Source organism: Lemur catta, chromosome 17, assembly GCF_020740605.2.
Source record: "Lemur catta isolate mLemCat1 chromosome 17, mLemCat1.pri, whole genome shotgun sequence".
Classification (NCBI taxonomy): domain Eukaryota; kingdom Metazoa; phylum Chordata; class Mammalia; order Primates; family Lemuridae; genus Lemur; species Lemur catta.
The window spans coordinates 50,841,002-50,864,008 of NC_059144.1; the positions used below are offsets into that span (position 1 = coordinate 50,841,002).

Consider the following 23,007-nt stretch of genomic DNA (forward strand, 5'->3'; position numbering starts at 1 on the left):
AGCGGACGGCGTCCCCAGGCCTCTTAGGCTCTGTTCATTTTTCCTTTCTTTTTCCTTCTGCTCCTCAGACTAATTTCAACCGAGCTTTGCTAATTCTTCTTTCTGCCGCTCAGACCTGCTGTTGAACCCCTTCTAGCGAGTTTTCCATTTCAGTTAGTGTACTCTTCAGCTCCGGGATCTCTATCTGGTTCCTTTTCATAATTCCTGTCTCTCTGGAGTGATGCTCAATTTGGTGAGACATCATGCTCCTGATTTCCCTGAGTCCTTTCCCATGGCTTCCTGTAGTGTTTTGAGCTTATTTAAGACAGTTAACTTAAAGTCTTTGGTAGGTTGAATGTCCGAAACTCCTCGGGGAGAGTTTCTATTAATTTCTTTTCTCCTGGGCATGACCCACACTTTCTTGTTTCTTTGCATGCTTCATAAATTTTTGTTGAAAATTTGACATTTGGAAAACTACACGGTGGTCACTCTCAACACCAGATCATCCTCCCTCCCCAGGGACAACTGTTGCTGCTTGTTGTTGGCTGTAGTTGTTTGGTGACTTTCCTGAACTATTTTATAAAGACTGCATTTTTTGTCACATATGTTCACTGAAGTCAAATTGTCAACAGTGGGGTGAGATTTGGGGCGGCATTTTTGTTCTCATTGATACTCTATTGCATTTTTTAAAAACAGCCATTTAGAGTTTTTGTACTGAAAGATGAATACATACATACATTAAAGCAGGCTGGACCCAGGGCTAAGACCACGAGAGCCACATCTTTTTCTCATGTGTCTTTTTGTTTTTGTTCTTCTTTAATGAGAGACAGGGTCTCACTCTGATGTCCGGGTGGCAGCGCAGTGTCTACTCACAGGTGCCACACGGCTCACTGCAGCCTCAGCCTTCTGAGCTCCAGCGAGCCTCCCACCTCAGCCTCCTGAGCAGCTGGGTCTACAGTCACGTGCCACCATGTGCTGCAAGACCCGTATCTTTAAAAAAGAAACGCAGGAGAGCCCAGGGCCACGTCTAGCTCCCTGTGCCCCGCGGGTCCAACTCTGGTAGAGCTGAGGGTGTCCTGCTGTTCTGCTCACATTTGCAGGCTCAGGAATGGCTTGCTGAGTGTCAGAGCGGCCACTGGGCCCCCTGGCCTCCTGAGTGACGGGACAGGGCCGCACGGCTCGGGGGTCCACAGCCAGGCTCAGCAGTCAACAGACAAGGCTCAGGCACCTACTCGCAACCGAGTGCCGACCTCTCTGGGCCTCAGCCTGCAGCGGCAGAACGAGTGAGCACCTACCTGCCGGGACGCTGAGGACGATGACACGGATGGCAGGGGCTCAGGCACCCGCACAGGACAAGGGCCACCCACAGCGCCCACACGTCGCTGGTGTGCGACCTCCTGTCTGAACGTTTCTCAGCACACTGACTTGGAACCCGCCTCCCCTCGACACATTCCTGGGAGGAACGAGGGCGGCGGCCCCGTCTGCAGACGAGGAGCTGCCAGAGACGGCAACACGGCCGGACGGGACGGCTCCCTGGGCCCCAGGCGGGGGCCGCCAGGACCCACCTGGATCAAGCCTGCAGCGGGGTTCCGCCTCTTCTCAAAGTGCTTCTGCCGATGCTGCTCCTGCACCTTCAGGGCGAAGCCCGACCCCAGGATGCCCTGCAAAGCGCCAGGCAGATCACACCGAGACCCAGCCCCGCTCGGCAGGGCCGGGCCACATCCCGGGACCCACGTCCCCACTGCCACCACATTCCGTGGCCCAGGGGCTCCGCCTTCTGACATCACGCCCCCACTCCCTGGAGACCAGATTGGGAGAAGCCCTCACATTTGGGGTCAAGGAAACCTCTGGCTCGCAGGAGACACAGCCAGACCCAGAGAGGACACTCCTTCTTGGCGTGTGCACCCCGAAGGCAGTCCTGAGACGAGTGCCCCACCCTCCAGGCTGCCAGCCCCACGCCAGCTGCCCGTCCGCCCTGCCCTGCTGCCCAGGACGGCCAGCAGAGCCCTCCCCCTCCTGCCTGCAATGGCCCCTGTGTCCCCTGGAGACCACAGAAGGGCCTGTGCCACGGGGCAGCCATGCTCCGCCGGGAAGACCCCCCTGTGCAGCCCCATCCCGACGCAGGGCAGCTGCCAGGCACCCACAGGGCAGCGGAAGCCACGCCGTGGCTTTGGGAGTGGTCATCGGGCACCGGGCACCGGGTGCCAGCAGTTCAGGGCTCGGGCCTCCAGGCCGGCACAGCCCACTCCAGTGGTCCCGGCCCAGGGCCTCCGGGGGACGGTGCCAGGGTGGCCTGTGGTCACCTTGGGAGCCTGCAAGACCCCGTCTCCCGCAAAGGCAGGAGGGCATGGGACTCACCGCCGGGAGGGCAAAGAAGGAGACACCAATGAGGGTGAAGGTCGCTGCCAGGAGCCTCCCATTCCAGGTCTGGGGGTACTTATCCCCGTAGCCGATGGTCGTCAGGGTGATCTGTGGGACACGGGCTCCGGTCACTCGGGGCTTGTTGCACCCCGAGAGCAGGCTGGACGCCAGCCACCCACCTGGCGGTCTGGGCTGGGACAGACGTGGGCCACCTCCTCCCATCACCCCCTCGGGCCTGATGGGGACAGGGTGAGCTGCCTGGCCCAGGGGTGGCGCAGAGGAGAGACGGCCATGGGAGGGGCGGGAGTGTCCCCACAGGGAGGTGCAGCGGGGAGGGAGGGAGGGTGGGCTGTTTGGGGCCTCGGGAAGCCCTGGGGGACTCGTGTTTCCAGGCAGCTCGGCAAGACTGGAGGTTGGGGATGGGGCAGCGCGAGTCCTGGCAGGTGGGGACGGCAGCACCCCCGCCCACCAGAGCCGCAGCGCTGCAGTCTGGAGGACCAGGCCAGGCCCTGGGCGGACGCAGTTGTAGACTGGGGGGTTGAGCTGTGAGTGAAGACCCAGCCCCAGGTCAGGGGACGCAGGCAGCAAAGCCAACTGTCCCGTGCGCTGGGGGCACAGGACACCTCACCGTGGTCCAGGTGCCACCACTGGGCATTTGTCCCCAGGCCCTGAAGATGTGCACAGGGCACACCGGGCAGCCGAGGAACTGCCTGGCCCCTGCTGTGTGTGGCGGGTGGACGGGCTCGGCCTCCCCTCCCCCTACGGTCCCCGGTGAGCGAGGGCAGGGCAGGTGGTGGTCACGGAGGAAGGACAACAACCGGCCACAGAGGCTCCCCGGGGGCCCAGCCTCTTCCCACCCGCACACTCATCCCAGACCACGACCTTGGCCGCCACCACCACACGCCATCATGGCCTGGGGTGGCCAGCAGGTGGCCCCCGAGAGACGTGTGCGGCCAGCTCAGCCGCAGGAGCCCGGGGCACAGGTCCTGGAGAAGTGAGAAGTGACATCCTCCGGGAAGGGGCACGACCCAAGGACCAGGACTCACCAGCCCCCACCAGAGCGCGTCCGCGTAGGTGTCGAAGTGGTCATTCTCGCCCTTCTCCGCCAAGTACACCAGGAAGGAGGCCAGGATGAGGCAGAGGAAGCCGATGTACCAGGCGGTGACCAGCTCCTGCGAGACAGGAGGGGCCGCGTCCGTCCAGCCCTGGGCCCTGCTGCTGGCTCCACGCATGGGGCCGGCGGGAGGGCTGGCGCAGCGGCACCAAGAAGGGCCGGCAGCTTCGTGGTCCCAGCCCCGGCAGCCCCTCCCCGTGCGTCTCTGCCCGGGGACAGCAGCTCACGCGCCCGGCGCCCACCCCGGCTCTGGGAGCGGCTGGCCCCGCGTGGCCCAGCTCACCTTGCTGTGGGCGTAGACCACGGAGCCCAGGAGCTTCCAGGTGCCGCCCCTCCGGTCCATGCGGATCATCCGCAGGATCTGCAGGAACCGCAGGCTCCGGAGCGCGGACGTGGCGAAGACGTTGCCCTGGGAGCCCGCAGCCAGAACCGCGATGGAGGCGATGAGCACCATGATGTCTGCGGGACACGGCGGAGCGCTCGCGGTGCGGACCGGAGCCCGCAGGTGGCCGGCGTGGGGCCCTCCCTGCGGGGTCTGGGACGGGCTGCCCGGCGCCCTGTCCGTCCTCGTGGCGTTAGCCACAGGCTCTGCCTCCCAGTCAGCAGGTGAGAGAAACTTCCAGAAGGTGCCAGCCCTGCTCCTGCAGTCGGGCCCCACCCTGGGCCCCACCCCACGGGCCTCACCAATCACGCAGAACGGCTTCCTGGCAAACTTGAGCCGGCCCCGCCAGCCGCGGTACCGGCAGCAGCAGCCCGCGGCCCAGATCCGCACAAAGTACTCGACGCCGAACACCACAATGGTCACGATTTCCTGCGGGGGAGGCCACGGCTGAGGCCGCCTCGAGGCCAGGGGTTGAGGCCGCCTAGACACCCACGCAGGCAGCTCTGGCCCAGGGACAGTGCAGGGGCCCCCAGACGGGAACCACAAGCTTGGCCCGGCCCCCCCAGACGGCCTCTGAGGACCCTGCAGCCACGAGAACGCCTGGGCCCGAAGACCACTGGGGGTCCACCCTCTTCACCCTCCTCCGAGCTAAGGGTCCTGCTCTGTCCGAGCTGGGGGGCCTTGTCCGAGCTGCGGGTCCTGCCCTGGCAGAGCAGTGGGGGGGGCGCAGCAGGGCTGACCGAGGGAGGATCCCAGGTAACTGCACAAAGGGGCGGCCTGTGCCCAGAACACAGGGGCTGCATTCCGTGGGGGTCCATCTCCCTGAGGCCCCCACCATTACCAACAGCAGCACAGAAATCGCACTCCCGTTGCCATGGCTCCCGTGTGTCAACACTCGGTAGCTGTGTCACAGCCCCCCCAGTGTCCACGTCTGCAGGGAGCACCCCACGCCTCCCGTGGGGGCCGCCTGAGCCCTCCAGCTCGAGAGAGGAGGATGGGAAAGGGGAGCTGGACCCCTGGGGGCAATGGGGGCGGGGCAGGCAGGAGCTGTGACATCACCAGGAGGTGGGGGCCTGTGGTGTCACCGCGGGGTCCCTGTCCTGGGAGCAGGGTTCGGGTGTCAGAGGAGACCCTGCCTCAGGGAAGGAGGCCCCGCCGGGCTCACCAGGATGTACAGGGCGCCCTCGGAGCTCTTCTCGTACTCCTTGATGGTGGAGAACACGGACAGCACGAGGCAGGAGAAGACCAGCAGGAACCTGGGGCGGAGGGACAGCGTCAGCGCCCGGTGGACGGGGACCAGGCGCCAGGCCGTCTTCTGGAAGCAGCAGGCCCCACCCCACCGCCCCTCCGAGAGCCAGCGTGGGAGGAGCAGGGGCCCTGTCCATGGCTGCCCTAGGACCCCACCCCGACCCGGACACCCTCCGCCTGTTTCTTCCCGACACCCTCGTGCTTTGGGAGCAGGGAGGGAACAACGTCTGCCCGTCGACCGCTGTAGAAACAGGAAAACGAGCAGAACCCGCAGCGCCCGCCCCACAGCCAGCGTCTGATCGCCGCTCCTGCCCGCTCCGTGCACGTGACATTTCCTCTCCACACTCTGGAGCACAGAGCTCGCCAATGGCACTTGCTGCTCAGCCGCCAGGTCCCACCTGTCACCTCCCAGCCCCGTCCTGGCTGCCGGGAAGCTCAGCTTCTCCTTTTCCCAAGTTGCAGGAGCCTCGGCCCCCCCAGCCACGCGTTCCTGCCACGGTTGCTCCTTGCCGTCCTCCCCCTCACCTGACTCCTACCGACCCTTTGCCAGCTCTTCCCTCAAGGTCGTGGCCACACCAATATTTCCCCAAGTGCTCTCTGACTGTGGGGCACACAGCCTGCTCCATACACCTGCTCTGACACACCTGCTCCATACACCTGCTCTGACACACCTGCTCCATACACCTGCTCTGACACACCTGCTCCATACACCTGCTCTGACACACCTGGCCTGATACACCTGCCCCCTTGCCCCACCCCAGACAGCCACAGACAGGAGGTGCCCCTGCCCCAAGGACCCTGCCGTGGGAACCTGGCTGGTGGCCCATGACAAGGCCACCCACAAGCAGCCCAGACACGTGTGATCTCCCCCCTTCCTGGGGGCAGCGCTGTGAGCCACAAGCCACAAACTGCCATTTGGCAGGAAGTCCTCGGTGGGAGGGCAGGAAAGAAACTCCCACATGCTGAAGTCATGGTACATGCTAGAAAACCCACTGGTTATGAAGCAAATCATAGTTTCATTTATATTTTCTGCAGGCGTCCTGGGATACGCAGGGGACGTGGCCAATGGGTCAACGAGTCCTTGGTCACAGCTACAAACGAGCCGTGCTCGTAACAAGCCACGGTCACTGGGCCACAAGAGGAGCCCCATGCTCACCCGGCCTGACGACAAACAGGGGCCGGCAGGGACGGAGCCGCCGGGCCAACCGTCACCTCCTGTTCTCCTGGGCTGTCTGCCCAATCGACCGGCAATTCACACAGCCGGGGATGCGGTAACCACGGAGCCTCGGGGCCCAGACCCCGCCCTGCCCTCGGGTGCCCAGCGGAGGCCTCGGCCAGACCCCAGGGACCCCGACACGGTCCCCACACTTCCCAGCTCCTGGGCAGAGGAGATGGAGCCTGCTGGCACAGACAAAACACCCGCAAAGACACAACCACATTGCAAAACCGCAATTAATTTCCTTTGCTCATTAGCTGATTTATTCAATTAGCTGAGCACTGGGAAAACGGACAACGTGGCGTGTGCCTCTGCTCGCAGCCGGACTGCCCAGGGGTCAGCAGGAAGGAGTGGGAGGGACAGCCCCACAGACCCACGCGCTGCGTCCTTGGTGCCGGGCCAGGAAGGCGGCTGCTCACGCTGCGGAGAATACGGAGGCGGCCAGGCACGGCGAGCAGGGGCCCCAGCCCTGCTTCCCACGGTGGCTGCACCGTGGCAGAAAGCCCGACACGGCCACGTGTGGACCCGGCCGCGGTGCGCCCCTCCCAGCCCCTCCCAGGACCAGGGCGAACCGACCTAGAAACACAGGATCTTGCAGCCGGCCCCTTGGAATGTTCCAGAGACTTCCAGCTGGGCTCCCACCGCACCGGCTGTGCCCACAGACCCTCCTCGGAGGAAACCGGCTCTGGGAGCCATCTCTGCCCAGCACCCCCACCCGGAAAGTGCCGGCGACGGCTCCAAGTTTTGTTTTTAAGTTTTCAGAACAGATGGTGCAGATGGCTGGGCCGGGGGTGGCCGGTGCCAGGGAGGAGAGAGACGGACGGGCAGGAGCCCGGGGGCGCGCTGGGCACACATCGGGGCTCCGCCCCGGACACACGCACCCGGGAGGGACAGCAGCCCTGCCAGGGCTGTGGCTCCCGCGCCAGGGTGGGGCGAGAGAGAGACGCTCCAGACCGCAGTTCACTCCCCTCCCTCCTCAGCCGCCGGCCCACTCAGCGCACGCGGAGAAACGCGCCCACTCCCAGACCCCGTCCCGAGGGAAGGCTCCCTCGCCCAGCGCCTGCCCCGCCCCACACGGCAGCGTCCCCAAGGCATCCACACTCGTGCCCACTTTAGAGACAGGTAAACTGAGGCTCAATGAGGGGCAGGGCCTGTCACTTCCCGCCGTCTGTCCCGGGACGGGCAGGCAACCCCAGGCACGGCCCCAGCAGGGGACGCTCCCTGTCCCTCGGGCCACATGGTCCCGAAGGGCGTCCCTGGTGGCCTGAGGTCCTCTCGAGGTCCAGCCCCTCCGAGCTTCCGGGGTGGGGGCTCAGCACCCTCAGGCCCAGCCCAGGCAGGCAGGGGCACAGCCCACGGTGGGCCTCTGTGCGCCCCCGACTCTCGTCACCCTGCGACGTCCCACTCCTGACTTTTCTGCTTTGAGGGGGGACGGGGGCCTGGGTGGGGGCTGGGGGGTCTATGGGGGCCGTGTGTTCAGAGCACTGAGGGGCCCAGAACCTTCCGCAGTGGCCGGCCCCTCATAGCACACGGCTGGACTCTGGGATTGGAGATGGGCGCCCTGCAGGGGGGGTGGCACCCCCACTGCGGGACCAGGCGGGAGGCCCAGCCCTGTCCTGACGGCCACAGGTAAACTAAGACCCGGGAGCCCTGGGGAGGCTGGCCCCTCGCCCCCCCACCCCGAGGGGGAGCCGGCCACGCCTGCAGGTGAGGAAAGGACAGAGAATCACAGCACAGGGTTTCGGGCTAATTATGATAATTGATTCAACTCCAGGAGCTTCCCTGGCAGCAGTTGCCAAGGCAACAGCATCGCAAGGAACCTGGGGCCAGAACGGGGCAGGCAGGACCCCCACGGCCTGGGCAGCGGCACCGAGTGGGGTGAGACCCACCCCACACCCCCGACACACACGGGCCCACCCCACACCCCCGAGACACACGGGCCCACCCCACACCCCCGATGCACACGGGCCCTTGTGCCACCAGAGACCCCCAAATCACAAGGGAAGCCACAAGGAAGGGCTGGGCCACAGCACCCCCGGATCCAGCACAGACGGACTGTCTCTATGCAGCAGCAGGGACCTCAGGCGGATGTGAGGAGGGACTTCCCAGCCACAGCCTGAGCCCCCAGCTTCGGTGACAGCCCCTCCTCTGAAATGAGTCCCATGTGCAAAGAGGGGGAGACAGGGCTGGGGGCCGTGGGAGGGACTGAGGGGGGACATAGGCACTGGGCCAGAGGGGCCCCCCACTGGGGCCAGACAGCGCCCTGGGTGGTCGCCCACAGCCGGCACCAGCAGGTCCCGAGATGCAGGAGGGCGTGTGTGCATACGTGTCCCTGCGTGTTCGTGCATGTGCGCTGTGCATGCGTGTGCCTCTGCGCTCCAGAGAGGGACCCCCACCTCCAGGGAGACTCCTCTGCTTCTGCCTCCCCTTCCCGCCCCCCCCATTACAGGGGACATTTCTTTTCTAGGAAAGCATGACACAGCTGCTGCCACCGCGGTGCTGAGTCACCTCATGTGCTTGGGGAGGGCGGCAGCAGGGAAGGGGGCCCCAGGCCCATCCCGCAGCCCAGACCTCCTCACTCCGGGGCCAGGTGCCCCAGACAGGCCCCTTCCCCAGGTCATCGGTCTCATTTCACATCAACAAAACTGAAATTTAAGACGCAAAGGGCAGGGAGGAAGGGAAGGACGCCTCCAGCACCCTCCGCCACCCCGGCCCCTGGCGGCGACTCCCAGGCCCCAGGGGCTAAAATTCTCTGGGTGTCTCTGAGCCAGGCAGGGAGCGACCCCTGGACACGCACGTCCACTTCACAGGTGAGCAACAGAGGCCCAGAGCGACTCTCCGCCGCCACGAGGGGCCAGAGTCCAAGCTGGCTGCAGCCACCCTGCACCCTCCTCTACGCCAGCAAGGTCGTGCCCCCCGGGAGGGGGCCCAGGAGCCCAGCAGGGCCCCGGGCTGAGCAAGAAACCAGTGTGGGGCCAAAGCCGCCGCCTGCCCCAGAGGCTGCTGGGCTCGCGGGGAATCCCACCACCTCGCCCGTTAGGCTGCAGCCACGCAGCCACCGGAATCTAATTTCACCCCTAATGAACTGCGGCTTCCAGGCCCTGCCACATCCAATCTCGGGAGTGAAGGACAGCAGTCCCGGGGACGGCTGCTCCAGGCGTGACGCAGGCGTGCAGCAGGCATGCGGATCGCTGCACACAGAGCCCTCTCTCCTGGAACCTCCCAGCCCTGGGGCTGCCACGCGGAAGCCCCCTGAACCCAGGCCTGGCACACACCAAGGGCCCCTGACAGGCCGCAGCCCAAGATGGCCCAGCTGCTGGCTCTGACTCGTGGTCTCCGCACCCGCCCGCCGGCCCCTCCCCACAGGCCAGCGACCCAGGACGCAGAGTCCCTCCTCCAGCCGGGGGGGCTCTCCCAGGATGGGGCGGCGGGGGTGCTGGAAGTCGGGGTCCTGCCCTCTCCGCACATGGCCAGATGCCCAAGGTGCCCAGGGACCCCCAGGGCCGCAGAGAGCACCCCCCTGCACTGCTGTAGCACCCACAGGGGGCCCAGGACCTGTGGGCGGGGGCAGGACTCCTAGGTCCCTGGCAGGAAACCCACTGGTGCTGCACGGGGTAGAAGCTGCCCCCAGCCACGGCCTCGCCCCAGGCATGGTGGCCCCACATGGCTAATTTGCTCCACACGGACCGCAAGTGCTACAGAGACCCGGCAGGTGCACCAGGCAGGGCTGGCCGCCCAGTCCCACGCAGAGGTCCCTGGCCCACCCTCCCGGCTGCATCCCCCGGCCCCCGCCCCCGGGCTCACGGCCCCCAACCCAGGTGCTCCCGGCCATGGCTGCCAGGCGCTCCCAGGGCTCTTCCTTCCAACCAGTCCCGACTGCGCCCACTCTCCACTGCCCCCCAGACCACGGGGACAGCCACGCCCTACTGCCAGCCCAAAAGCAGTGAGAGAAACCAGTCACCCCGCCCAGGCCCCGTCCTGAGGACAGACCCAGGCCCCGGCCTGGCCCTCGACGCTGCTCCGGCCACACCGGACACCACCCGCCTGGCTCCCTCCTGCGTCTCAGCCCAGGGCCTTTGCACATGCTCTTCCTGCCGCCCGAATCCTCTTCCCCTGCACATCCCGGGGCGGCCTCCTCCTCGGCCCAGTCTCACTCTCAGTGCCCCCTTCTGCAAGGGGCTGCCGCCCACCCGCCCAGGCAGCCCCCAGCGCCCTCCAGGCCCCTCTCTGAGGGGCCGACCAGTCCCGAGGGCGGGGCCTGCTCTGCTCACGCTGCCCAGGGCCCCCCAGCCCTTCCTCAGTCTCCTCACGCCCCAGGGACAGATGCAGGTGTCCACACACACGCAAGGGACGCTCCTGCCGCACAGTGACACTCCGGTCACCGGCTCAGCCGAGTGTCCACGGACGGCGTGACAGGAACGGCAGCCTCAAGACGGAGATGGCCGAGCACCTGCCCAACGGGCACGTCTGACCCACGAGGACATCGCAGGACAGACTGTGGCACAGGGAAGGGCAGTGTGAGCCGGAGCCCTGCCTGGTTAGGAAACACCTCGATGGGAGCAGATGCTCGGAAAGGATCAGGAAGAACCAATGTCCCTCCTCCGTTTTCCAGCACCTTCCCAGTTTGCTACATGGAAATGCCTTATTTCTGTAAGAAACCAAGCAGGGCTCGCTGGGCAGGGGCCGCCAGAGCCCCCCAGAAATGCAGCACGGTGTGCCCCGGCTCAGGGCGGAGCACTCGGCCTTTGCACGTGACCTTAACTCAGCTCTGGCTAATTAAACCACACTCGTCACAGGGACGGTCTGCGAGTCGCTAGCTGAAATGCCAGTTGTAGGGGAAAGAGGCCTCCCGTGTCTTTGCCCCAAGAGGCCCGAGCCCTGCACCCGGCAGGTGCCGCCCAAATGCCAGGCCCTCCCTGCCATTGCCACCCCCACCCTCTGTGGGCCGGGCTGGGCCCACCTGGGAGTCACACGACCCGGCCCCTCCGCCCACAAGGAGGCCCCACCGTGGGCTCCGGTTCAGGACCACGGTCAGCGGCCCCGCCCCGCCCCCTCCCTGGAGCACGCACCCGGCAGGGCCGAGCACCCTGCAGGGCCGAGCACCCAGCAGGGCCGAGCACCCAGCAGGGCCGAGCACTCTGCAGGGCAGGGCCGAGCGCAGGGCCCTGGGGCCTCCCTCTCTGCACCCAACGGCCTCCCTGGCCAGGACGCTTCTCACAAAATGCGGCTCTTCACTAACCGTGAGCAACAGCTCCTCTGCATACTTGGCCCAAGGAAAACCGCCATTTGGGATGAGAACATTTTACAGTAACCAGACAGCTTCTAGGAACTCACCCTGCAGACGTGTGCACGGAGGCCTCACCGCAGTGCTGCCCGCGGGGGCGAAACGCTGGGAGCCCCGGTGTCTGCCCCTGGGGAACCAGTCGCTGCTTCCACACACACCGCGCCCGGACCCGCGCAGCCTGAGCCCCGCGCAGGGGCAGAGACACATTTCCCAGCCGCCTGCCTGGCTCTCCAGCCCCTTCTGAATGGGCTTCCGGAAGCTTCTCACCCCTCCCCCAGGACGCTGGCCTTCCTCCCTTGCCCAGGGCTCCCGGGGGCAGGACAAGCCCACAGGCGGCTGGGGGCCAGGGGCGCGGCCCCCACTCTGCTGATGCGGACGAGGCTCTGGGGGGCCCGGCCCCCCCAGATGATAGAGCGATAGGGACGCCTGTTTCCACCTCCCACTGGCGCTTCCTGGACACCTGCTCTTCTGCGAACTGACCAAGTCGTTCCCAGTAACCCCCAAAATTACAGACTTAATTTATTCAAGCCGAGCAACCACAGAGCTTGATGGCAGCTCTGGAGCATGTCTGGGAAACATCCTTCCGTCCCCTAAGCGGAGCGGCCACTGTCCCCAAACCATCACTTCCTCTGCCAGACCCTGCTTGACAAGCCGGTCACTGCCGTGCCGGGTCCCCGTCCTTTGGCCAGCCCGGGCCACCGGGCAGCAGGACAGACACCAGCGGAGGGGCCTCCTCGTGGGCAGACTCCCGCCCGGAGCACACGAGGGGCGGCCACTCTCCGCGAGCCCTCAGTCCCCTGCCTCGCTGATGTCTGGGGATTACAGGCCCGAGAGGCTCTTGTCACCCCGCGTCCCCTCAGTGCTGCCATCCTAGAGACCCTGGTGTGTCTGCACAGCACGAGGTCACTCACCCGCTCCTGGGAGCCCCCCCAGGGACGCCCAACCCCCCCCACAGAGCACAGCTCGGCCCGTTTCTAACGGAGGAAACGTTTTAGATTCTAACTCCCCGATGCTGGAACCCACATCCCTGGCCCAGGGCCAGCAAAGGGCTCCCGGAATCCAGTGGGGGTCAGGGTCCTGCTGACTCAGTGGCACTGGCTGGGAGTCACCCAGCCGCAGACCTGGACAGTCCTCTTCCCCGCGGGACAGAGTGGCACCTCCCCTCACCATCCTTCCCCGCAGGGTCCTGGCACACCGGAGACACCCCGAGTGGCTGCGGGGAAAACAAGCCACCGCCACCTCCAGAGGGCAGAGCATCTCAGAGTCTCCTTATCCTTCCGGAAACACCAGCCCCACGGGGCCAGGGCAGCGCTGGGCTCGGGGTCGGGTGGATGAAAAGCGTGGCCCATGAGGTTCAGACAAAAACCCAATCCTGCTGCCTCAACTCCAGGCCGACCCATCTGCTAAGCAGCGTCCAGGCCGCCCTCCTCCGACACAGGAGCAGACTTGGGGGACGGTCCCTGGCCACTTCCTGCCACCTTACCCAGAGCCAGGGGGACAGAGCCTGGTTCTGCAGGGCTCGTGGACACCCTTCCCGGAAGGAAGAACCAAGCTCGGGTCAGCAGAGCCGGTCTGCATCTCAGCTGAGAGCTCCTCAGCAGGCCTGGCCAGCAAAGGGAAGTCAGTTCCAGAATGTTCTTTGGGGACAGCCACAGAGATCCACAGGTTCTTTTGACCTTGATCCAATAACCTGCTTTGGCCTTTACTAAGCAGGTTGGACAGGTGTCACCCATGACAACAGGAAGGCACTTTTCCTCCCGCAGTCATGGCAACTGTCGAGAGCAGAGCTGAGCTCCAGCCCCGTAGAGGGAAGGGCTGTGCTTGGCAGGCGTCCCCACGCTCTGGGGACAGTGCTCCGCCCTCCATCCTGGGGGCTCAGGCGTCCCCACGCTCTGGGGACAGTGCTCAGCCCTCCGTCCTGGCGGCTCAGGCGTCCCCACGCTCAGGGGACGGTGCTCCGCCCTCCGTCCTGGGGGCTCAGCCTTGCCAGGCCGAGCTGTCGTGTGGGTTTGCATGTCGTCTGCGTGGAAACCACATGTCCACAGGGCTCAGGGCTCCGTTCACGGTCTCGGGTCCACTGATAACACCTGCCCACGATGGTGTTTTTCAAGCCAAAGTCGCTCCAACCCTCAGGATGCCACAAACAGGAATCTGTCCCCAAACACCTGGCAGAACACCGGGCAAGCTCCGTTCTAGGAAGACGCCAGCATCTCCGCGGCCAGGCCCGCCAGACACACGGGCCGGCAAGCTTCTGAGGCTCAGAAGCGGGTCTCGCACCTGAACACACGCTCTTCTCCTCCAGCGCACCCGCACCTCCTCGTCAGGGGAGGGGCGGCCTCAACCCCTTCGGGGCAGACGGCAGAGGAACGCCGCCAGGACAGGTGAGGACTCTCATTCCGCGGAAGCTCATCATGCCACCACCTCCGTGGTGGTGCCCTTGAGAGCGCTGTGTGGACCCACATCCAACTAGCACCATGGCAACCAGACAGGCAGACAGAGCTGTGACCCAGACAACGAAACCAGGGTCCTCCCGGGGGAGGCAGGATCCCAGCCAGAGCCCAGTCCCAACTTGACCATCCTGCGCACCCAACAGCTAGCTCAGGGCCTCTAAACCATCCCCAGCAGTGATAACCACTTAGGGAACACACGTGACCCAGGGCACAGGCACAGACGGGCCACCTCCGTGGGAGACGAGGCCCTCTGTCTGCATGCTGGTCAGGCCCTGCCCTGTTCCGCCCTGCCCAGGCTCAAGGCTCTGCTGTCAGCACCTTCCACGAAGTTCCCCCAGGGCCCTTGGTCCCCCAGGCCCGGCCATTTCCCCTCTGTGCAGCGAACTCCTCTCCAAACTGCGAGCACCCGCAGGGCGGAGGACTGTCCCGCACCGGTGCCTTCTCTGCAGCGGGAGGACTGTCAGCCCCCGGGGCGGAGGCCAGCCCTGCGCTCTCACCAGCAGAGGCTCGGAGCGTCTTGCTGAGTGAGCACCCTGCGTGGACGTGCCAGGAGCACAGGGACTGAAAAGATCTGCGGATTAATTAATTTATTGACTAAAACAAACGGAGGAAACACTGTCTCCAGACGCCCCCCACCACTGCGCTCAGCCCACGCTTACGGGAGCGAAACTTCTCCGGAAACTCTCAGGGCTGGAGCATTGTCAACAGTGGAGACGGGGCTCCCACCCAGACGGTGGGCACCGGGGGCCGGCCAGCCGAGCTGGGCCCCCCGCCTCTCTGCGATGATTGGTTTGAACATCTGACTTGTACTGATTTCTAATACAGCTGAGATTTTCTCTGCTCTGATCTGTGAAACCGTCAAGAAGTGAGCTTCCTACCTACCTGTTAATATTAATTATTTTTCCTATTACCTGGCACATATAACAATGTTTATGGAGATTCATTCCGTAACATAATTAGACATAGTGATTAAAAATATTTTATCATGTTAGAGTAACTGCTTTAAACCATCCTCAAGCCTCCCAGCAGGCCCGGAGAGTCTGACACACCAGGTTTCCCTGGAAACCACAACCCTCTGAGGCACTTTCGCCTTTTGGGAAATTTCCATAAAATTCTTCAAGTCTTCAATCAACAGACATTTCCCCCCAGGGAGCTGCAGGGAGGCTCCCACTCGCAGGCAGTGGAGACGCAGCCGTTGGGAGACTCAGGTCTCCTCGGCACAAAATGCTCCATCGGCAGACCGGACCCCGGCCCTGCAGGTGGCCCCTGCCCCTCAAAGGCGGCCAACACCCAGCACCACGCCCGGGGACCCCCAGGTGGCCCTCCCAGGGCCAGCAGCAGAGCTGAGGGGGCGGCAGGGGGCCTGCACCCCCTCGGGTCACTGAGGGCCACTCGGGGAGCCCAGCCACACACAGGACACCTACAGCGTGTGGCCCCGTCCCGCCTCTGTGGGACACCCACTCTCACTGCTGAGAAATGGCCGTGGCCACAGGACTCTGAGACCTCGGAGCCTCCGGAGGTCACCCGGACACCTGCACAGGACATCGTCTGGGCCCCGCCCGGGCCGTCACCACTGAGCCAGAGTCTCCATCTGGCCTGTGTCAGACTCAATCCACGTGGCTTGTGCACTGGGAGGATCCAGCCACACAGCCCAAGCCCTCATCTCTGAGGCTGGGACCCCCTTCAGCCTGCAGGACAGCTCTGGGGCTCGCACAACCTTTGCTGGCCTCAGTTTCCCCCTCAGTGAAAACGGGGCTACCCGACCCTCTGCAGGTGCACAGTGAGACCGGCACACGGGGGAAGCACAGGTGCGGTTCCCCCCCACCCCACTCCTCACTTGAGCCAGGTAGAGACTTGACCTCTGTGGGGAGTGAAGAATGGAACGAGGGTGGAGCCCAGCTCAGGCTCCAAAAACCCCCCACAGCGCTGGGACACCCCAGGGAGCTCCCTGGGGCAGCCCCATGGGGACACATATGCCAGTTTGGGGGCTTTTCTGTGGTTCACACCCCCTTTGGGGGGGCTGATGGAGGAGGGTCCACACCTCGGTCCCCACCCCAGCCAAGGCAGGTTCTCCAACCCCTTCTGACTCAGGGAAGGCCGCTGTGTCCAGAAGAGGTTTTGGGGAAGCTCACAGCGGAGCGAGCGGTGGCCGTGGCTGTGCACAGAGGCCACCAGCAGAGAAAGCCCCTTCTGCAGAGAAGAGGCCGCCAGTGGGCCTGGCCCAAGGCCACCGAGCCCTGGGGGCACAGGGCACAGCCTCCCTCTCCACCTTTGTCCCCAGCAGGGACACCCGGAGAGGCTGGCACAACCTGACTCCTCAAAGCCAGACGTTGGTGGCAACAGGCAGGAGGCAGGTGACCAGGAGGGGACTTGCTTCCGGACAAGCACAGCAGCTGCGGAACCCCAGCCCCAGACTCCACCGCAGGCCCAGCTCAGCTCGATCTTCATGACACGAATAAACAAACAAAATGATGCCCACTGCACAACACAGGCGGGGCCAGGCAGGGGACACGGGGCACACACTCGGAAAGTCAGAGTGGAGCTGGGTCCCCAGACGGGCCTCGAGTCAGGAACAGCGGAGGATTCCACACCTGGGGTCTGGGGTGGGTGCTGAGTTACAACAGCGGTGCCGAGATGTGCCCCCTTCACAAACGGCCTGCTGGGTACCCTCAGTGGTCTCCGTGCACCAAGCAGCTGTGCCCACTTTACAGATGGGAAAACTGAGACTTGCAGAGCTTCTGAGACCAGGCGCACGTGTCCAACTGAGAGAGTCAGTCCCGGAGCCCCTGCTCTTTAGCACTGTCCCTCCTGCCCACTCCCAGAAGAAACCCCCGGCTAGTGGGGCCGCCTCCCCTGAGTCCAGGCCGCCCTGTGGGACCAGGGGACACCCTGTGCCCACAGCAGAAGAGCCGAGCAAGCTGAGGCCGGGCAGCCCCGATGCTGAGGGTCTCGCCCAGAAGGGGCAGAGCTGCTCTGAGGAGAGGCCCGTCCTGACTCGGGGATGCCCAGGTGGGGACGACACAGCCCCCTACACGTGCAGGGCTCCCCACGATTTGCTCAAGTGCTGGATGCAGCAGCTGTCAGGAGACAGGAAACAGGCAGGAGGGACGCAGGGGCTGACCAACGCAGGCCCGGGAAGGGACTGGCCACACACAGGACTCTTGACCCAGAGGGCAGCCCTGGAAATGCCGCCAGCCAGGGCTGCCCACACCCAGCCCACGGGACCCAAAGCAGAACCAAGCCTTGGTCAGCAGGAACACGGGTCAGATGCAGAGGAGGCACTGACCACTGGGCCCAGGGCCACCCTGGCAGGTGGCTGTGAGGGGTGGGCTCTGTCCTGTCCAGGTCCCAGAAGCCACCTCAGGCCAGGACCTGGCTGAACACGGCCAGTCCCACTGGGAGCCCCTCTGCCTCCCGCCAGGTGGGGACGGAGGTGGGGCTGGCGCTCCCAGCACTGCCCGTCCCCACCAGGCCTGGCCCTTCCTTGGGAGTCTCAGGACCGGCAGGTGTGTGTGGCACACGGCTGCAGGTGCCCAGGGGCCCTCCCAAGGCTGTGGTCTCACCCAGGACACCCTCCTGCATCCCCCTTCTAGGACCTTCCCCCACCCCAAAACCCTCCCCCACACGTTCCACCGAGGGTCTGTCCAGAACACACCGGCCCAGGGCACGCTGTGGGCACTCTCTGGGCACGCACCCTCTGTCCCGTGGGCACCCGGCAGAGACCATTTCCCAGAATGCGCTCTGCACTCCCATCCCAAAATGCCTCTTTCACACAAAATGGCCGAGTCCCTGGCTGGGTTGGGATGGGGGGGCGGGCGCCCTCGTGCTCAGAGGTTGTGCGCGCCAGCCACGCAGGCCGCACACGACTCCCACACGCAGCGACTTGTGCAAATGCCACGCAGAACCCCCATGGGCTCAGGCATGTGGGTCTGGGCCGCCCCCGCCTCCCTGCTCCAGGACGCAGCCGTTCGCCGAGCGCCAGGCCTGGGGAGGCAGGACAGCCTTTCTCGGTCCTTCCAGGTCCAGGGCTGGCGCCCGGGACAGCCGCAGCCCCTCCTGCAGGGTCTCCGCTCCGCCAAGCAGGGGTCGGGAGCCCAGAGAGCGCACGGAGGCGGCTGCAGAGACGGTCAGAGCTGCGCTGGGGGCCGGGCCGCGGATGGGTGCAGGCACCCATGGGGTCAGCTGCCCTCGCCTGCGGCTGGGATGGGGGTAATGGCGGGACCCCTCCCCGACCTCAGCAACCCCGAAGCTCGCCCCAGCCGGAGAGGCGGAGGGAGGCCAGCCCCTCCCCCGCACCCCAGCCGGAGGGTCCCGAGTCCAGACCCGCGCGGCCCGCAGCGCCGCCCTCCCTCCGCGCAGGCCTTTGTTCGGCGCAGGGCCGCGGGGAGGGGCCGCCCAGGCTGAGGAGGGGGCTGGGGGCCGACACTCCCGGCGCTGCGGGGGAGGGGCCGACACAACCCAGGCGGGGCCTCCCCGCCCCGGGAACGGCCCCTGACCCCAGAACTCCCCGAACTCCCTCCGGCCTGGCCCTTCCCAAATCGCTCTCCAATCTCCGCGCTTCGCCCTCGCAGGGGACGCGGTCCCGACCCAGCCCCCGGACGCGCGCGCAGGGGCCGCTCCGTCGCGGGCTGCGCGCCCGGCCGGGGTCGCGAGCGGGACCCGGGCCGCGCCCCACGCCCGGCCGGCCACTCACACGTAGGCGTGGTAGATGAACGCCCAGCCGCGCGGCCGCTCCAGCACGTTGTAGAGGAAATTCTGCAGCTTGCGGTAGAAGGCGTTGCGCTTGGGGGGCTTCCCGGCGCCCGCGCCGCCCGCGCGCGGCTTGCTCAGGATGCTGCCGCGCTTGGGGGCCTCGGAGCCCGCGATGAGCAGCGCGCCGTCCCGCGTGGAGTCGGGCGCGCCGGGGTCCAGCCCCACGAAGCCCACCTTGAGCTTCTTCTCCCCGCTCGGGCCGGGGTACACGCCGCCGTTGCGCGACTTCTGCACCATGGTGCCGGCGGCGCCCGGCGGGCGCGGGCTCAGCGGGCGCGGCGCGCGGGGGGCGGCGCGGGCCTCAGCCCAGGCCCCCGGCCCGGGAGCCGCATGGCCGAGGCGGCAGCGGCGGCGGCGGTGGCTCCGCGCTCCTGCCGGGCCCGGGCCGCGCGCGGGGACGCTGCGGCCACCTCGCTCCGCGCGCCTCGGCGCCTGGCCCGGAGCCGCGCCGGCTCCGCCCGCTGCCTCGCCCCGCCCCGCGTTAACCCCTGCGACGCCAGGCGGGACGCAGCAGGGACCGAGAGGGCAGGGGAGGAGGACCTGCCGGAGTAGTCATCTGAGCCACCCGGACCGACCCCTTCCTCCTCTGACCACGGGCACACTGACCGGGAATCAGCCCGTGGTCACCTCTGAGCTGGGCAGGACCAAGCAAGCGGACAGCCCTACGGGCCCTGCTCTCCCAGGGGTCCCAAAGCCCCCAGCGCCTGGCAGGGCTGGGTTCTCCCCCGCTGGCCGGGAGTGGACGTCTCCGGAAAGGGGGAGGGACCGGCCGTAGCTGAGCTGTCTGTTGGGGCTCAGCCCGCAGGGCCCTCACACTAGCCCCTTAGGTCGCTGTATGCAGGGAGGATCTACTGAGGCTTCCCAAGAGGTGGCCTGAGCCCCGCCTGGAGGAGTCCTGGGAGGGGCGTTCCCAGAGGCCACCAGGCCAGAAGAGGGAAAGTGCAGGCAGAGGGGAGGCCTGAGAGAATCACCCAGAAGGCGCTGGAGCAGGGGCCACGTGCTAGTGCCACCATTCAGGACAAAGGAGGGTGTCCCCTTGGGGGGAGGGGGCACCTCTGCCCACCCCTCTGCCAGGGAATGATGGGTGATCTGGGAGGGTCCCCCTGGAAGCTGTTGCTGGGAGGCCAGAGGGACCCATCTTTGAGCCCTGCAGGGCCCCGGAGCACTCAATGCCATCAGCACACACCTGGTCGGAGCCTTCCCTGCACACCTGGGAGGGTGTCGGCCACAGGTGCATCTCCTGATGACATCCAGCCCCCTTCCGCGTTCACCTGGCACCACAGGTCTACTAAGAGAAAGGCCCTCTGTTGAGTAGCTGGCACTGTCCTCACAGGTCACTCATAAGACAGCACTAACTGGCCTGGCACGGTGGCTCACGCCTGTAATCCCAGCACTGTGGGAGGCCAAGGCAGGAGGATCGCTTGAGGCCAAGAGTTTGAGACCAGCCTGGGCAACACAGCGAGACCCTGTCTCTACAAAAAGTAAAACTTTAATTAGCTGGATGTGGTGGCATTTGCCTGTAGTCTGCCTGTAGTCCCAGCTACTCAGGAGGCTGAGGCAGGAGGGTCACTTGAGCCCAGGAGTCTGAGGTTGCTGTGAGCTAGGCTGACACCATGGCACTCTGGCCTGGGTGATAGTGTGAGAACTTGTCACTAAATAAATAGACAGTGCTAACCCTGGCACAGGGTCAGCCCTTTGGTTTCCAGAGCTAGTTACCATGGGGTTTGTTGGTTTTTTTTAATTCGACTGGAAGCATGAGGGTCCATGCAGGCAGCTACTTTGTAAATTATCTAGACTGTTGGGATGGACTGCAGCTTACACAAGCATGTGCACATCCCTGGGCACACGCCTGATCCTCCACCTCCCTGCCTCCATGCCAGTACCTTGGCTATGTTGCCAGCGTTAGGCGGGCTTGCCCCCATGCAGCTGCAATTTCTCTCAGTTGCATGACCACCACCCCCCCCAGCCTACGGAGCCAAGCCCAGGCCTGGGTTAAGGGAGGAGGCACCGCGCCGGCCCTCAGGGGAGGGGCGGGAGACTTCATCGTGCAAGAGGAAGAAAGGCACCGCCTGCATCTCCCTGCACCGCTGGCCGGATTTCTTCCTCCGCATCTGGGCGACCCTCCTTCACACTCACCGGAAGCGGGACAAAGCAACCACGGCTCACACGTATATGCTCCGGAAGGGCTGAGCTGCCTCACTCTGTCACGGGGAAGCCCCAGACTACCGGGCACCACCTGGGCAGTTCCGGAGCTAGGCATGGTCCCTCCTGGGGAACAAGCGTGCCGGGTTTGATGCCAGAGCAAAGAGGGGCCCGTGGTAAGGGCTGGCTCACAGAGAATGAGGGAAAAGAGATTCCCGGCTTCCACTGCCGCAGATGCACCAGCCCTGAGATGGGAGCAAGGTTTAGGGCTCCCTCGGCTTCCAGGACACTGGGGAGAGACAAACATGCTCGTCTTATTTTCCAGAAAAAAGGAGAACACATCCCTGAGGTCTGGGGGAGCCATCGGCTGCCTTCGCAGTCTCCTGGGGCAGCCGTGAAGGACGCCACGGCCAGGCCGAGGGGCCAGCCCCGGACGCAGGCAGACCTCCACCCTCGCCTGCCCCCGGCCTCTGCGCCAGCGGCTTTGCCCCCTCCCCGAAGGTTCTGGAAAGTGAATCCTGCCATCAAGGTTTGAAAATCTTTGCTTCCTTTGTTTAGGATGTCCTTTCAAGGAGCTAGCTCATTAATCATTTATGCTTTTAATTCTGTGTCTTGCACACCCACGGCTGTACGCTGTCAGCAGTCTGGGCACCCTCGTGCCGCCCCACCCCACCCACCCGCACCCAGGCAAAGCGTGCAGGGTCGTGAAGATGCCCAGTTCGGGTAAATTTCATGCAAGCAGCAGGAATTCCATTTATTTAAAAATAGATGGGAAAAGCTTTCAGGCTCAAACAGGCTTTGCCAAGACTGCATCGACAGGATTCCAGAGAGGATGAGTGGAAAAATTCAGCCGCACACGACGCCCCGCTCCGGCTGGGGAGACGGCTTTCGCCCAGTGGCCGGGGCATCCGCGGGCGCTGTCCTTTCAGCACAGTCTCTCCCTGGGAAGCTTCCAAGCCCAGCCCACTTCTCTCTCCTCTGCTGGGGCAGGTGGCCTCGTGGCTGCACCAACAGGGGCTCCAGCCAGATCGCCCGCTGCACTAAGCAGCTGGAGAAGTGAACTATTGACAGCCAGAACTGACGGTCAAGGCCAGAGAACTCAGCGCTGAGCTCTCACAAATCCCCAGCTGCCCCAAAGCCCTCCCGGGCCTTCCTTCCCCATCAGAAGCTCCCGCAAGGGGCTGTGGCTGCCTGCTCCCGGGTGCCCCGGACTGCGCCCACAGGTAGGGCCCACGGTCAGTGGTCGTTGTGGCCACCGGGGTGGAGGCTGAGTCCGGCAACCTGGATGACCCTCTCTGGGGAACCTACACGTGACCCTGCCCGCATGACGCGCTTGGGGAGCACACTCGCTTCCACCTGCATCGCCCTTCTCTGCTCTCACTCAGGTGGGGCTGCAGCCCTGCTGGGCCACGACCCTGGTCTCACGGATCAGCGCTGGGACGCTGGGACCGCAAGGGAAGAGCACACGCACAGGGATGTGAGTGGAGACGCCTCCAGCCACAGGGTGCGGGCAGCGCCACGAGCTGCACAGGACACGTCCACGGTGCAGGTAGAAGCAGCCAGACAGCAGCTGGCTGGAGCCCCTGTCAGCACTGCCCCAGTGTGCCGCCACGCAGATGCTACCTGAGTTCAGGTGTTCAGCCACACCTGAGTTCCACTGCAGTTGCACACTGGGCACTGAAAAGCCAAGCTTCCTGCCTCATCCCTCCCCCACGGCCCCCCAGGAAAGGAGAGAGCTCCTCCCCAGTCACAGGCCTGCAGGAAAGCAGATGACCCCAGCAGAGGCCCAGAAACAAAAGCTCCACCAGCCGAGAAGCGAGACTTAATTTGGGGAAATGAGAAGAGACAGGTTCTCAATCACTTAACCTGGGTCGGAGCTGCTGTTGTTTTAATCCTGTAATTTGGGCAACAGGAAATACCTACCAGACAGACGGGGCCGGCACCCTCCCCCCGAGGAATTTTCCGTTATTAGGAGAAGGAAGGCTGTGTTCCTCCAGCCGCAGGGGAGCAGGGACGTGAGGAAAAGATTTAAGATATGAAAGCATTGATTTTTTTTTTTAACATCTTACGCTAAAGTCA

At 64.9% G+C, this 23,007-nt stretch overlaps 1 protein-coding gene across 5 annotated transcripts in view; it reads right to left on the reverse strand.

The window, feature by feature from the left end:
* KCNQ2 (potassium voltage-gated channel subfamily Q member 2) overlaps window positions 1-19,200 on the reverse strand; it is a 38,964-nt gene extending 19,764 nt beyond the window's left edge. For 3 of the 5 annotated variants that reach the window (XM_045529360.1, XM_045529362.1, XM_045529363.1), the window contains exons 1-7: window positions 18,728-19,182; window positions 5,002-5,092; window positions 4,139-4,265; window positions 3,738-3,913; window positions 3,387-3,512; window positions 2,338-2,448; window positions 1,545-1,640 (exon numbers count right to left, since the gene is read on the reverse strand). In XM_045529360.1, coding sequence (XP_045385316.1) covers window positions 1,545-1,640; window positions 2,338-2,448; window positions 3,387-3,512; window positions 3,738-3,913; window positions 4,139-4,265; window positions 5,002-5,092; window positions 18,728-19,023 — 1,023 coding nt within the window. In that variant the 5' untranslated portion in view covers window positions 19,024-19,182. Of the gene's footprint in view, window positions 1-1,544; window positions 1,641-2,337; window positions 2,449-3,386; window positions 3,513-3,737; window positions 3,914-4,138; window positions 4,266-5,001; window positions 5,093-18,727 lie in introns of all 5 variants that reach the window. The other 2 variants (XM_045529361.1, XM_045529359.1) reach the window with 1 other exon arrangement.
* Window positions 19,201-23,007: the final 3,807 nt, after the last annotated feature.